At 40.9% G+C, this 15,410-nt stretch overlaps 1 protein-coding gene across 1 annotated transcript in view; it reads left to right on the top strand.

Annotated features, from left to right (window-relative positions):
* Positions 1-15,410, top strand: part of TRIO (trio Rho guanine nucleotide exchange factor) — a 266,295-nt gene that overhangs the window by 228,479 nt on the left and 22,406 nt on the right. Inside the window, exons 35-40 of the mRNA XM_054381562.1 lie at positions 1,084-1,376; positions 3,389-3,559; positions 7,418-7,513; positions 9,542-9,690; positions 10,414-10,480; positions 15,203-15,306. Coding sequence (XP_054237537.1) covers positions 1,084-1,376; positions 3,389-3,559; positions 7,418-7,513; positions 9,542-9,690; positions 10,414-10,480; positions 15,203-15,306 — 880 coding nt within the window. The remainder of the gene's footprint in view (positions 1-1,083; positions 1,377-3,388; positions 3,560-7,417; positions 7,514-9,541; positions 9,691-10,413; positions 10,481-15,202; positions 15,307-15,410) is intronic.

Here is a 15,410-nt window from a genome sequence, read left to right as displayed (position 1 = left end):
CACAGCACACATCTTAGGGAAGAGCTGCCAGGTGACCCAAACATCTGTGTCAAGCTTCAAGGAGGATCACAAGCACTGCATTTAATTGCCAGCAGTAGAAACATCTGACAGAACATCATACAAGAGTACGCACAAAAGAAAAAATAAGACATATTTGACAGCCTGTAAGAGTCTTAGTAATACACTGTAGTGGTAGGTAATATTCATAGGAGTGGTGTTACAATAATGTGTCCCCAGAAAAAGTATGTTTTGGCAAAAGAGAACTGTTGAGGGGGAAAGCATTGTGTTGTGTAAGGAAAAAAGAAATGTAGTCTTACGATAGTTAACCAGTGGATGTTTATCATGATACACTCTAGTTCAAGTGGCAGGAGCTTTTGTGGGAAAGTAGTATTGACCTCATGCACATACAGCTATAGCTTAAGAAAAGTGTATCCTTTGACTACCTCATTTCAGGCACTGTCAACCTTGAAAAATACTGCTGATCCTGAGATTTGAACAAATCAACTCTTAAATGTAGTTCTGTGCCTTTTTGAAAGACAAATAAACAAAACAACATCCAAAAGACAGAAATTTTGCTGTTCTCTGGATTCTTTTTTTCCCATTCCCAAGGGTAGGGGAAATAATGTGACAATAACTGAAGCATTGGTAATAAAATTTGGTGTTTGGAAGAAAAATAGTTTATCTCATTGAGGCAATTATTTTTACTCTTCACATCCATGCTCAAAGCACTGTGCTTTCAAAGATAAAACAAACATATCCTTCCATAAATTTAGATGACATCTGGAAAGTATAATTCACTATAAAATAAGCATCAGCAGTGGTAAATATTAATTATAATTGAGACAGGAGTGACTTAATGAAGCTTGGCTGTTGTGAGCATATAAATGGTGCTTATGTGTGGGTGGCCGCATGCAGCATGAGCACTGATTATTGTGGTGTCATTAGCAGCCAGGTTACTTCAAAATAGTCTGGTCAGTTCATCCATAAATCCAGCCTGATATCCATTATTACGTATGTCGTTCACCTTGTTTCTCACTTATAAGTGTTTCAGCTTTAAAATGCTCCCCCTCATTCTTTCTCCAGACTCCCTTTCGGTTTCCAGCAATGATGCCAGTCCTCCTGCTTCAGTAACATCACTTCAGCCCCACATGATTGGTGCACAGAGCTCACCGGGTCCCAAGCGCCCTGGAAACACTTTGAGAAAATGGCTTACCAGTCCTGTGAGGCGTCTTAGCAGTGGAAAAGCAGACGGGCATGTCAAAAAACTGGCCCACAAGCATAAGAAGAGCAGAGAGGTTCGTAAAAGTGCCGACGCGGGCTCTCAAAAGGATTCTGATGATAGCGCAGCAACACCACAAGATGAAACTGTTGAAGAGGTAAGTGTTCAGGGCAGCTCACCAAAACTTGTCTTCATGATTTTCAAAGGACTAAAAGTCGTCAGGTAAAGGTTGTCTTCCCAGTTTGCTGTCCAGCAGTTGAGCAAAGTGGCATGTGCCATGTGCTCATTCATGAAGACTGCTATACTCAAAATAAGTGCCCTGCCAGGCACACTTTGTGCACTTCTGCATTGAGAGCATTAGTAAAGCTCTGTGGAGAGGGATCTTTAGTTGAAAAAGATACATGGACCAGTAAAAAATTGTTCTTCAGCTTTGCTATCCTATCCTACTCATGAAAGCAGCTTTTCGAGTAAAGGTACTTCATGATCTGAGAATAATCAGGTAATTTCATATTTCTTTTCCATTTCTTGATGAATCAGGGGAAATACAGGGAAAGCTGCTTAATGGAGCAAGAGTTAGTGCACAGAAAAAATACTAGCTCTTTAACTCAAAAGGCAGTTATCATCAGTCAAATAATGAACATGGTAGTTTTCATCAGAGGGAAGAAAACTATGAACTGTTCCAGGTTTTGCTCCCAGGAACATCTACTGAAGGTTTTCCTTACTCCCACAAACTTCTGCCCATTATTCTAAGCCTAGAACTCGTGTATAAGCAAAACCTACCTCCAGTTAGGTACAAATAAAGCCATATTCCCTTATCTTCTGTTACAAACCTATGGTCAAGGCAAGGGAGGTGACTTAAAGACTAATGGAGTACAGGCCCCATATCATAGTCCCAACGGAAGTGTGCTGACCTCAATGCAACTCAAATATCATCCCAACATGCTGCTCCTCCTGTCCTGTCCCCATGCACATGTGTGCTCCCTTGGCACTTCACCCTTTACAAGGAGAGGAGTGAGCACAGCAAGGTCTTTGTGTTCACCTTGGAGATGCTGCAAACACTTAGATCCTGCCCAGGGATTTGAGTTCATTCCTAGATGCCATCAATGAGGATACTTTTGCATGACCATTCCAGAACACATTGTGCAGGTCTCACTGGACCAGTGGCTTTATGATAATGGTTGGGCTTGATGATATTAAAGGTCTTTTCCAACATAAACAATTCTATAATTCTGTAGTTCCAATAGAAATGAATTGGCATCATACTGCTTCCAAGGGCGCAGCCACTTGCATGCTGTACCCAATTAATTATTTAGTATTTTCTCTTTTTCCCATCATATTTTGCTACAAGCTTGGAGCATCAGTGAAGTTATACAGTAAATGTAAGGAAAGAGAAGCAGTAGATACTTGGCAGCATGGTCAATTTGGAGATTTCATTTCCAAAGGAATAGTGACCTCTGTCCTTGAATGTCAGGATGTAGAAAGACCCTCTGCAATGCAGTCGTAGGATCTTTCAGGAAGCATGAGTTACTCTGTGGGTGAGGGAAAAGTGTGCCTGGTTGATTCTGTGATTCTTAAAGTCAGAAGGAAACAATAACCATCTGTGCTGTCTCTCTTTAAAGATCTAGATCATTTAGAGTAACGTTTGGCTAATTGAAATTATAGATCCTTGTATAATTGGAAGGATTGTCTTTCAACACAAAGGTAAAAATTATGCCAGCAGGCTGCTCTCCCTACTTCAGTGAGGAAGAGGCAGAAAGGATAACTGGTAAAATACTTCATATTGTAATAGGGTGGGGTTTATATCCTTTAGAATTCTTCCTGTGAGGGTTGGTACTTCAGATACAAAGTATGTGATTTTCTAAGAGGAATGTGGCTCTTTACAGATCTCAGCTTGGACAGCAAGCATGGCTTTGGTAACACTTTAGTAAATTTCAAGCTGAATGTCTTGTTCTCAATATCTCAGTTATTCTGCTTTCATAAAACACTGAAAGCTACCTTTGGCACCTGCTTTTTCTCCCTGGTGTTGAGAAGCTGCACTGTTTGTAGGATCATCTTAACTTGTGAGAGAAGTTAGTCTGCAGAACAGACTTGTTTAAGACAAGTTTGTGATAACAAGCTTCATGCTGATGAGAAAGTAACAGAGCTTGAATGTCTTTATTTTCTTTATAGAGAGGTCGAAATGAGGGTCTGAGCAGTGGCACTCTGTCTAAGTCATCCTCTTCAGGCATGCAGAGCTGTGGAGAGGAGGAAGGTGAAGAGGGAGCAGATGCTGTGCCACTTCCTCCTCCAATGGCAATTCAGCAACACAGTCTTCTCCAGCCTGACTCACAGGATGATAAGGTAAGAGGAGGAAGCAAAGAAAGCTTCATGTTAAGATAGCCTCTGTGTGCATCCTTCTTCTGTTTCGCAAAGTCTATAATGTAGGTAATGGAGCTTTATGGTAGACAAAAGTAATTGCTATGCTACTTTAAATAACATTAAAAGGTTTTTCTGTGGAAAGAGTATGAAATAAATGCTTCTCTATTTTAACAGCACAACTGCAGAATTGTTTCTACTGGCACTCTAAATGTGGAAATAGGCTGCTTTATGTGTTTGCAGGCCTATTTACATCTGACTAATTCCCTGTTTAGTGATCAGAGTAATAGATTTATAATCATACTTTTGGGTACTGAGGTTAAAATACTGTATGCAAATAAAGTTGATCTGGAGAAAATAACAGTTCTGCATAACCTTTATAGATCATAGGGTGTTCACCAAGCCTTGCTGTTTTGGATACCCTGAGTTCAGGGAGGGGGAAATTTCTATGCACATCTGTTACAGAAGGTGTTCTGTAACAACTGTAAGGTGTTGGTGTTGTTTGGTTTTTTTGTTCCGGGGGGAGTGTCCCTCTTTTTTGGTAAGGGGAGTGCCTAAGAAAAAGGTGTACTAAAAAGTTAATATCCTAACAAGGGTAATAATCCAGCTGCTTTTTACAAAGGCATATTAAAATTGAGGGTGAAAATTTTGCATTAGTAATGCAGTTCTGGATGTAGGTAGTCTTCTTGTATATAATCTGTTTTTCTTAAATATTAGGTTGTTCATATGTTGAGAGGGCTTATTTCAATTCTCAACTTGGATCAAACACGTAAGGGAAAAAGTATCAAGCCTAGAAATAGAGGGTTTTAGAATGGAAACGGCCTGGACTTGTGCAGCAAATAGGCACATTACTGTCTTCTTCCCATTTTGCTGCTAAAAAAATTAACTTTTGTAATCTATACCACTGAATGTTGCTAGTGAATTTTATGGCTGGTTACTCAGTGTTCTCAGTGATGCAGATGTTACGGATAACTTTGGCTGATCTTTATTTCTAGGTGTGTTTCTTTTCTTCCTTTTAAAAACACTGCCTTTCAGTCTTACTCATCCCTGTAGCTATCGTTTGTAGGATCAAAACACCTGGTTTCTATGCTCTACATATATTTAATTCCCACTTGTATTCTGAATTGAAAAAGTATAACATATGAGCTGGGGAGTTAATATATTGGGCAATATTCCTGAAATAAGCAAAAATAAGCCAGCCTTTAGATCTGAATGTTTTATTGTTGGAGGAAAAAAAAAGCCTTAGAAAGAGAATAAAAATAATGCTGGTAATAATATCTTAAAGTTCCTGCTGATAAACTGCCATGTTTGCATGTCTCTTAAGTGATATTAAATATATATATATGCAAGTGTTATAAAAAGTTACCCAGAATAAAATGGGGTTTGCTTATATAGCTGCCTTTATGCAGCAAGAATAGTTATGTGAAGGGATATGCTTGTAAGTTAATGTTCACTCATTTTTTATTTCTAATGCAAAGTCAGACCCTTATTACAGTAGAGAAAGAAACTTTGAATAGTTTTAAATCTCCAGTAAGTTTTACTTTGAATTCTTCAGTGGTTAACATGCACCCACTGCAGTAAAACCATGTTGGGAGTTTTTGAAGTAGCTCGAAGTCTCACATATAAATAGTGGTTCTTCTGTAGTACATTGTTTTTGTGCAGTATCTGTCCTACTGCATGGTGGGAGGCAAAAAAAATCCTGTCATGAGGCAAAAATGTCCTGTCATGACAGCCTGGGTGGTTGTGTGTGCCTGCCTAAACACTCCAAAACACACTACTAATTTCCAGTACCTAAAGTAAATGTTTCATGGAATCACAGAAGAGCAAAATTTTACCCAACAGAAGTCACTTAGCTCTATTGATGTGTTACTGATAAATGAAAGGCTTGCAAACAGATTCCTGGTTGTCTGCCTTCTGGGTGGAGTCCTCCTTCACATTCCTGCCACGCTCAGTGGTTTCTTGCATTGCTTAGCTCCTCTGGATCTCAGGGAATGTCTCCTCCTTGTTGTGACCTCAGAGGCTTGGCTTTCATTTGTGCCTCACTGTAAGCACTTCTTCCTCAGTGCTGGAAGCTCCCTGCACACTGGGTTTCTCCCTCCCTACCTGGCCCACTGTGGGCTGCAGTGGCATCTCACACCAGCGTGTGCTTCCTTGTTCCTTCCACCTTTTCTTGTTTTATGGGCAAGGGTGTATTCTGCTCCCAGAGTATATCATCAGGAAGGTCAGCGGGCAGACTGATCTATACAGCACATCCTTTTACAGATAATGTGTGATATAACCACATAAACTGGAAGCTAACCAGTTTTGGTGTTTACCAACAGTCATGTTCTGTGTACTCCCAGTAGACCAATAACAAGGAGAAGGGATATTGACCAGAGACTGATTCCAGTGCTGTCAGTGTTTCATAAGGATAAGCTGAGCTCCACATCCAAAGTGAAAACTGCACATGAGCCTGGATATCCTGGTCAGCAGTCAGATGTCAGGAGCATACAATTGCCAAAAAGACATGCTAGCTGTGGAATTGCTCAGTTTTTGGAGTGCATGCAAATATCATGTGCTAGGCCATGCTGATTTCTCTCATATCACTAAATAACAGAACCATTTTCTCCCTTAAGAGCTCATCTGCACAGTGTGCATTGGTCTGTTCAGCAGCCATTGCACACTTCATGGACTTGCATTTGCAGTTTACAAGTTGTATTTATTTTTTTTATAAGCAGTAATAAAGTTTCAAGATAAGTTATGTTAATATGAAACTAATGATTTTTGCTTTTTGTTTTCTGTTTTTATAAACTCTGATGCAGCATTATGTTGACTTGTGTTCTAGCTCTGCTTTGGCTCAGTTCCCATATCTTTCCATTTAAAGTTGTCTGTATTTCCTTTGCTTACCCAACCCCTATTTTCTTTTCCAAATAAGGCAAATACAATGCAAACTACCTAAAATCTGTATATTCTTTTTTTTTCTGTTGATTTATGAGGAGCCTTATTACACCCATGCTTGATTCAAGCAGAACCTCTTGTGTTAAGTCATTATATGTGCATTTTTTTGTGTAGTTTTCTGGAAACATTTGCAGGACAGCTTACCCTATGCTACACAGTGTTCACTGTGCTGCTTGTAGTATGAAGTAAGGCTCATATTACATCCTGTCTCCACTTTAGGGTTAGATGTAATTTGCAAACAACTCTGTTTGCATAGTACTGAAGCTGATTTTAATGGCCTGCTCCCAGAATCCTTTACTGTGAACACCTTTTACCTTCAGTTGTATCTATAAGCTGGCATTTTGTAGCTTATGAGGTCAGAGATCTTCTGTGCTCTACACATACCATTGGGGAAAATGGGTGGCACAAGGAATGGTGAGCTCAATTTCCCCTCTGAATCTGGGCAGTATACCACAGCTCCTTTAAAAACGTAAATGCCCCTGGATTACTAGTGTGTTTTATCTTACCTTAATGACTCTTCCTCCTTTCATTCAAGTCTTCTTGATTCCTGTTACTGTTCTGCAGTCCTTGCTTGCTTTGTTTAACCAGCAAAAGTGTTGTCCACAGGGTCAGCTCAGGGAATTTTTATAGCTGTTTGTCAGGCATTATCATAATCAGCAAGATGAAGGATATTTCTTTGACTTCTGTTGCATGTAGGAATAGGAATCTTTATCCCAACATTTAACTTCTGTTAGGGGTAACTTTAAATTTTCCAATTCCAGCTGCCCAAGTTGAAAGGGATGATCTTGGTGTTATAGCACACTGACAGTTATTGTTGAGTACCTTTGTCTGACAAGGATGTCTCTTGATCCATGAGCAAGTTCTAGGCTAACTGCAGGATTCTTCTTCCTTTATGTGATTGCACAGACATCTTCACGATTATTGGTGCGGCCAACCAGCTCCGAGACACCCAGTGCTGCAGAACTAGTCAGTGCAATTGAGGAGCTCGTCAAAAGTAAAATGGTGAGACCGACTGACAGATGCATGTGGTTAAAGAATTTGTCTCTTGCAAGTCCTGACTTGCTGTTCAAAGAAGAGCTACGTGCCTTTGACTTGTAACATTTGATGCCTGTTTCAAAAGTCACTTTCTGGGTCGGTATGTGGGTTGTTTTGTATACCCTCGTTTGTAAAAGCACTTACTGAATAGGTGATTGGATATGTAAAGAAGCAAAAAAACAATAAATAAGAGGGAGAGAAAACAGAAGAAAATGTATGTCCTGTTAGTAAAAAGAATGCAAAGACTCAGAGTCTTATCCTGATAGACCTTTATGAGAAGAATTGCTGGAACTAAATTTATAGTTAATGTTTCAAGGTTCAACAGTAAAGCACATAATCACAGAAACATCAGTGCTTATCTACCTATGCTTTAGGCAACGTGATAATGAAGAAAGAAGTAAAAGAGTAAATGGATCGCTGTGAATGTTAGTGCCTCCTTTCTTGCTTTTTATTGTTTGCTAACAAATGAAGGAGGAGGAGTATCTGTCAGCTTTTTAAAGTTTCTGTGTATTAAAATTCTGTTTCTGAAGATGCTCGCTGCCAAAAAATAGGGTGTATGGATAATTTCAGGAAGACCCTCTTTCATATTCAAAACCTAGCTTGACCCAGCCCTGGAAAAACTGCTCTGTCACACTTTGAGCAGTGAGATTGGACGGTATGGCCTCAAGAAGTCCCTCAGCTGTTCTGTGACTCCCTCAAAACCTTTACATCTGGATTTTGCAACATGGACCCAGTTGGCCTTAGTAGAAGTGCTTCTGTGAAAACTGTGAAAGAAGTGCTGAGAATTGTAGTGTGGCAGCCCAGTGTTACCAGAGGTTGATATTTCCCCAGTTTGTCTTAAAACAGTTCTGAATTGCAGAATGGGAAATTTGTATTTGTATTTTAAATATCCTCATTTAGAAAGACTTGCACTTCAATTGTGTTTCTGCATGGAATAATTATTGCGCTCTCTTACAGTATTAACTTTGCATTTACTTGTCTTGCACCAGAAAGGTGAGTAAGTAGTAATCTATGGGAAAATTCAACACAGTCTTCTGTAAATGGGCATTTTTGTAGTTCATATGTCTTCCAGGCAGACTAGAAGTGGATATAACTTAGTGATCGATGTGTACAGTCCCTAATGAAGATGTTCTCATGTCACAATTTTAACCAAAGATAGGCTTCCCTTAGTTTTGGGGCCAGTCGTGTCATTATTGAGATTTTATTTTTTCAAGGAAAGAAAAAAATATTTACAGACGAACCTGCCCTGGTGAAATAAATGTCTTACATTGAAGACTGTATCAGATGCAAGGAAAATGTGATACAACTGTAGCTATGGGCTTGAATAAATACTTCATAGAAAGTATTGTTCATACTATTTCTCTGACGGCTTCTCCGTATCTTAGACAAATAGAAGCCTGTGGAGTCAATCTACGGGAGAGTCTGTCTAGCAAAGGAGACAGGAACTTTCCTAGGATCTGAACTCTTGTGGAGCTCAAAAGAAACATGGATAGAAGTAACTTTCTATGAGGAGTCAGTATTTTGACTAGTTAATACAATAAACAAAATGTCTGACAAAGAAAGCAACTTCTATTGTGTTAAAAAATGTGACATTCCAAGACTCTCCCTTAGAGATGTCCAATTTATTATTGAAGGTAATTTGTATGTGCCATAATTGAAGTGTGACATCTGTGTAGCATACATCTATGTAGCTTCCACCATAGAAATACTTAAATCCTGAACAGGATGATCTGACTTCTAGCCCTTGCTGCCAACTGAACTGTCTTTTCCTGTGAAGATATTGTAACATATATCAAATGTGCTTCTATAAGGTTAGGTTATCCATCCTGGAAAGCCAAATTGTTGGCTGGTTTCCTGGAAGCTTGAGATCACCTTCGCTGAAATGCATTATGGTGACTGATCTCCCATAGATTTCTGTATACAGCTGCATGTTATTGTCTTGTGAATGCAGGGGAAATAATTCTTTGTTGCTGTCTGTCTCGATCACTGTTTCAGGCCCTGGAGGATCGTCCAAGTTCCTTGTTGGTAGATCAAGGTGACAGCAGCAGCCCGTCTTTCAACCCTTCAGATAACTCCCTTCTCTCCTCCTCATCACCTATAGATGAGATGGAAGAAAGGAAATCCAGCTCCTTAAAAAGGCGACAGTAAGATCTCATTTTCACTCCATTTTTCAGTGTTTTGAAGAGAGAAAGGAAATGTTTAAAAAAATGTCCATTTTGAGCTGGCAGCATAAGTTATTAGTCTGAAAGGAAGAGGACTTCTGTTAGGTGTCAAGCATGAATCACATTATGCAAAAATTGTTTTTTCTCAAATATTAGTTGCCATTTTATGTTTTCTATGACTTCTAATTTGTCATACCTGTGTTTGACTTCTGTCACGTCAGTCTCAATTATTCAGGAAGATGCTTATTTTTAAATGTTCAGAGGGCAAGTAGCCTTCAAAAAGTTGAGCATTCCCCTTGTTCTCATCCACCAAACTTAATTTCTTTATTGCAGTAGTTAACTGTTACCATGATAGAACAAAACCATGCCTGGTTTAAAAATTATTTAAATCTGTGGGTAGAAATAAAAATTCATATACTTAAGAGTCTCCAGACCAGAGACATAATAGCATTTTGTTTTAAACAATAGTTAGATGTTTAATTTTAATGGCACATGTAAGAAAACATCTGACTTCAGATAAACAGAAACAAGCCTGCTCCACTTCCAAAGTCAAAGCAGCATCTTGCTTAGAAAGAATATGCATTAATTCCCCCATTGATCTCTGCTTATCAAATGCATGTCTGCAAATCTGTAAAAAGTAGCATGCCACTAAGAACCAGTTTAATGTTTTAATGAAATGTGTTTGCTATTTTCTTTCCACTGTAGCTATGTTTTACAGGAATTAGTGGAGACTGAGCGAGATTATGTACGAGATCTGGGCTATGTAGTAGAGGTATGAAGTTTTTCTTTCTCTTTATTTTTCTTCTTCTTTGTGAAGATGTTCTCACATGCACCAACTGTGTAGCTTGGACCTCTTTTTTCTTTTTTTTTTTTCCCCAAAACAAAGTACAAGAAGAAATTGAAAATGTGAATGTTTGCATTCTGAGTTTTCCCTCCTGCAGGCTTTTAACACCTTAGAAATATTGCATCAAGTCAGCCTTTTCAGAGCAGTCAAGGTGAAATCCCAGAAGCAGCAACACTAAGGGCTGCGTGCTAGATCAAAGCTAGACCAAGACAGACTGGAGACTTTTCTAGTAATGAGCAGGCAGTGTTTCAAGTACAGAGCCCCAGGTTTGACCTGCCAGTGCAGTACACGGGAGCTGATGTGGCACCCAGGAGTCATTGGCAGGACCCAGTGCAGGCTATTTAAGTGTCCTCAGGGAGCAGCAGCGAACAGGGTGGGCAAACAGGTTGTGGCACAGCAGGAAGGACGTGTCAGTTTTCATGGTAATTCGCCACAGGCAGGGTGTGTGGGCAGGGTGAAATCTCTCCCAGATCAAAGGTAAGTCAGCAAGGAGGCAGGAGTGAGGTAACTTAACCATGGTGTCCACTCAGAGAAAGGGCACATACCCTGCACCTGCTACAAAGGACAGATAGGTTGGGCTTCCCCAAAAACATGCAGCTGTTCGGGTCTCCAGCTGCAATGAGTGCTACAGCCTCTGTCTGGAATCAGGTGGAAGTATGGAAAATAGTTGTATGAAATATGAGCAAGTAGACTATTTGCCTGGTGGTGGAGCTAAGAGAGGAAGTAGATAGGCTAAGGAACATTAGGGAGTTGGAGAAAGAGATAGAATGTGGAACCACACTGTGACCTCCCTGAGACAGGGATAAGAAAAGCCACCACAAAAAACTCGGAATCAAAGGGATCCTGCATCCCTCCCTACCAGGATGTAGGTAGGGTCCCAAATGTAAGTAGTGAGTGGAAACAAGTCCCCATTAGGGAAGGCAAGCAGACCTTCTCCTTGCCCACCATGCCTCCCCAGGTGCCACTAGCCATTAAGTATGCAGCTGTAGAGGTGGAGGATCAGTCAACAGACTATGTGGATTTTGATTCATCCACACCAAATGGGTCACAAATATCACAAATATAAAAAATAACTACCTCCTGTAGTATTACCACCACCTCCACAAAGAAGAAATCATAGCTGTAGATGACTGTCTTCTGAAAGGAACAGAGGGTCTGATATGCTAGGCAGACCCTTCTCATAGGGAAATCTGTTGCCTCCCAGAAGCCTGGGTTAGAGATATCACTAGGAAACTCCCAAGCCTTGTGAGGGCCTCAGACTGCTACCCGCTATTACTCTTCCATGTGGGTGGTGAAGAGGCTTTAATATGTAGCCCAAGGACAATTAAAAGAGACTTCAGGAGCTGTAGGACAGTTAGTGAGGGAATCTGGGGCACAGGTTATCTCTTCTTTCCTCTTCCACACAGGAAGGTACAATTCCATTATATATGGCTCCATGACTGGTGTCAGCATCAAAATTTTGGGTTCTTTCATAATGGGTTAGCCTACACAGCCCCAGGCATGCTGGCACCAGATGGGAGACACCTTTCTCAAAGGGGACAGAGAGTCTTTGACCAGAAACTAGGTGTGAAGGAGAAGGGGGAAGAAACCAGGCTTGCCTGTGATGAACAGAGGGTTCACTCACTGAGGGAGCCAGCAAGGAATCTCCCATGAAACACCTCAAGGAAATCAGGGGGAGCTCTGCCAAGAAAGTGATGCAGCCAACAGCCCAGCTGAAGTGGTTCTACACAAATGCACACAGTGTGGGCAACAAACAGGAGAGCTATGAACTGATAGCCATTGCTGAGAGACAGAGAATGGAAGCAGGGACTGGTAACCTGGGAGGAGTATAGGAGCACTGACCAGTTGTGAAGGGATGAGTTCAGAAAGGCTAAGGCATAGCTAGAGCTGAACCTGACAAAGGAAACAATAACAAGAAAGACTTCTACAGGTACATCAACCAGCAAAGAAAGGGTAAGGGAAGTGTGCCCCCTCTGAGGAGTGAGAATGGAGGGCTGGTGCAAACAGATGAGGAGAAGGCTGAGGTACTCAATAAATTTTTTGCTGCAGTCTTCACTGGCAATCAAGTCGATGGATCACTAGGTGTGGACCAGCAGGGTAAAGTCCCTCTCACCATAGGGGAAGATCAAGTTCAGGACCACCTGAGGAACCTCAGCATATATAAATCTATGGGACCTGATGAGATGCACCCCAGAGTTCTGAAGGAATTGGCTGGTGGAGTTGCAAAGCCACTCTGCGTAATATCTGAGAGGTCCTGACAGGTGAAGTCAGGTGAAGTCCCTGGAGACTGGAAGAAGGGAAAGATTACACCCATCTATAAAAAGGGTAAGAAAGAGGATGCTGGAAATCACCGACCCATCAGCCTCACCTCCATGCACATCAAGATCATGGAACAGATCCTCCTGGAAGCTGTACTGGAGCATATGGAGGTGATTCAAGATACCCAGCATGGCTTCATCAAGGGCAAGTCCTGCCTCACCAACCTGGTAGCTTTCTGTGATGGTGTAACTACATCAGTGGACAACGGCAGAACAGAAGTCATCTATCTGGACTTCTGTAAAGCTTTTCACAGTCTCCCACAACATCCTTCTCTCTAAGCTGGAGAGATACAGATTTGATGGGGGAATTGTCCAGTGGATAAGGAATTGGTTGGATGATTGCATACAAAGTGTAGTGAGCAACAGCTCAATGTCCATGTGGAGATGTGTGAGAAGCGATGTCTCTCAAGGATCTGTGCTAGGACAAGTGCTGTTCAGTATCTTCATCAATGATATAGACAGTGGGATTGAGTGCACCCTCAGCAAGTCTGCAGATGATACCAAGCTAAGTGGTGTGGTTGGTAAGACTGAAGGATGGGCTGCCATTCAGAAGGACCTGCACAGGCTGGAGAGGTGGTCTGAGGAGAATCTCATGAAGTTCCATAAGGCAAAGTGCAAGATCCTGCACCTAGATCAAGGCAATCCTCAATATCAATACAGGCTAGGGGATGATGAAACTGAGAACAGCCCTTCAGAAAAGGACTTGGGGATACTGGTGGACAAGAAACTGGATGTGAGCTAACAATGCCCACTTCCAGCCCAAAAGTCATCCCAGGTGGCATCAAAAGAAGCGTGGCCAGAAGGTCAAGAGAGGTGATTCTGCCACTCTACTCAGCTCTGGTGAGACCTCAGCTGGAGTACTGTGTTCAGCTCTGGGGCCCCCAACACAACAGAGGCATGGACCTGCTGAAGTGGGTTTAGAGAAGGGCTACAAAGGTGATCACAGGGCTGGAGTACCTCTCCTATAAAGACAGGCTGAAAGAATTGTAGCTGTTCAGCCTGGAGAAGTGAAGGCTCCTTAGAGCTACATTTCAATGTCTGAAGGGGATGGGATCTACAGGAAAGCCAGGAAAGGACTGTTTGGAAGGGCTTGTAGTAATAGACAAGGGGCAATTGTATAAAACTGCAGCATGGAAGATTTAGGTAGGACTTAAGGAAATTCTTCACAGTGACAGTGGTAAAATACTAGAACACTTTGCCCAGGGATGTGATTGAGGCCCTGTCCCTGGAGGCATTCAAGATCAGACTTGATATGACCCTGGGCAGCCTGATCTAGTTTGAGGTGGCCTTGCTCACTGTGCAGAGGTAGGACAAGATGATCTTTGAGGGTCCCTTCCAACCCAGTGCAATCTGTGAATCTGTAAATCTTATTCCCATCTTCCTGTTGTTGTATGCACCTTGTTCTTCTGAAGAGTGTAGTTCTTTGTCATTATTTCACTGTCACTACCTCTGGCCTAGTGGTATCTTAGACTAGGTGGTTTTATTTACATACAGCTACATTTTAAAAAGTGTTGTAGCTCACATATAGAGTAGCTATCCTGTATTTGAAAGACTTGTTTCCTCTCCTATTGCTATGCCTCTATTAGACATCCTAGTGTCCCCTTCTGTAAAATGAGATAACATCACTCAGTCTCCCTTCAGCCACCAACAAAATGTATTTGGAAGAGTAAAGAGAATGAGTATGATAATGAATTTCAGCCTGACAAGGTTCAATTCTTAAACTGTTTAAAAGAGAGCGAAGGAAAGAAATACCAGTATTGTGATAGTCTTTTTACAGTATTTAAAGGGTGTATTAGAAGGCTTATGAGCAGATGTATTTTTGTAACTAACAAAATAACTCCTGGTGAAAAGATAAACTTTACAAACTAAAACTAGGCATGGCTAATTAGAAATAGAAGTATCAGGAAAAAAACAGAAAAACACTCCCAGCTCTAAATATGTGATACAATAGCACAGTGAGATGAGTATATATACACCAAAAGAGAGAAGTCAGGGCTATGTGAAAATGCGAACAGAACTTTACTGCAGCCAGAACGCTTGCTAATAGAATTCATGTTCCATTTTTTTGGTGTTCAGCTTGCTTATACTGTTAAGTAGTAGTCGATGCAGTGCAGCTAATTCCTTCCTCAGTGTGCACTTGGGTGTAGGGATAGCATAGATGACTTAAATAAGAAACACTGAGTAGAGGAACATGGAAGCTATTTCAGTGGCTCTGATGTACTTGGTGACAGCCCTATCTGGCTTCAGACAATAAGGGTCAGGGCTGTAGAAATTTTCTCTACACTTTTTTAAAGTTAAAATGTTCATAGTGAATTTTGTTGGACTGTTGCAGGGTTATATGGCACTTATGAAGGAAGATGGTGTACCTGATGACATGAAAGGCAAAGACAAGATTGTATTTGGAAACATTCACCAGATTTATGACTGGCACAGAGAGTACGTATTAACTTGAAAAACATCTGCTGAATAATTCTACCCTGAAAATAGTACACTTAGGTTAAGAATTTTTTTTTCTTTAAATATTCAGATACAAGGCTAAT

Source organism: Indicator indicator, chromosome 6, assembly GCF_027791375.1.
Source record: "Indicator indicator isolate 239-I01 chromosome 6, UM_Iind_1.1, whole genome shotgun sequence".
In the NCBI taxonomy this organism is placed as follows: Eukaryota; Metazoa; Chordata; class Aves; order Piciformes; family Indicatoridae; genus Indicator; species Indicator indicator.
This window is presented reverse-complemented; position numbering and strand designations above follow the sequence as displayed.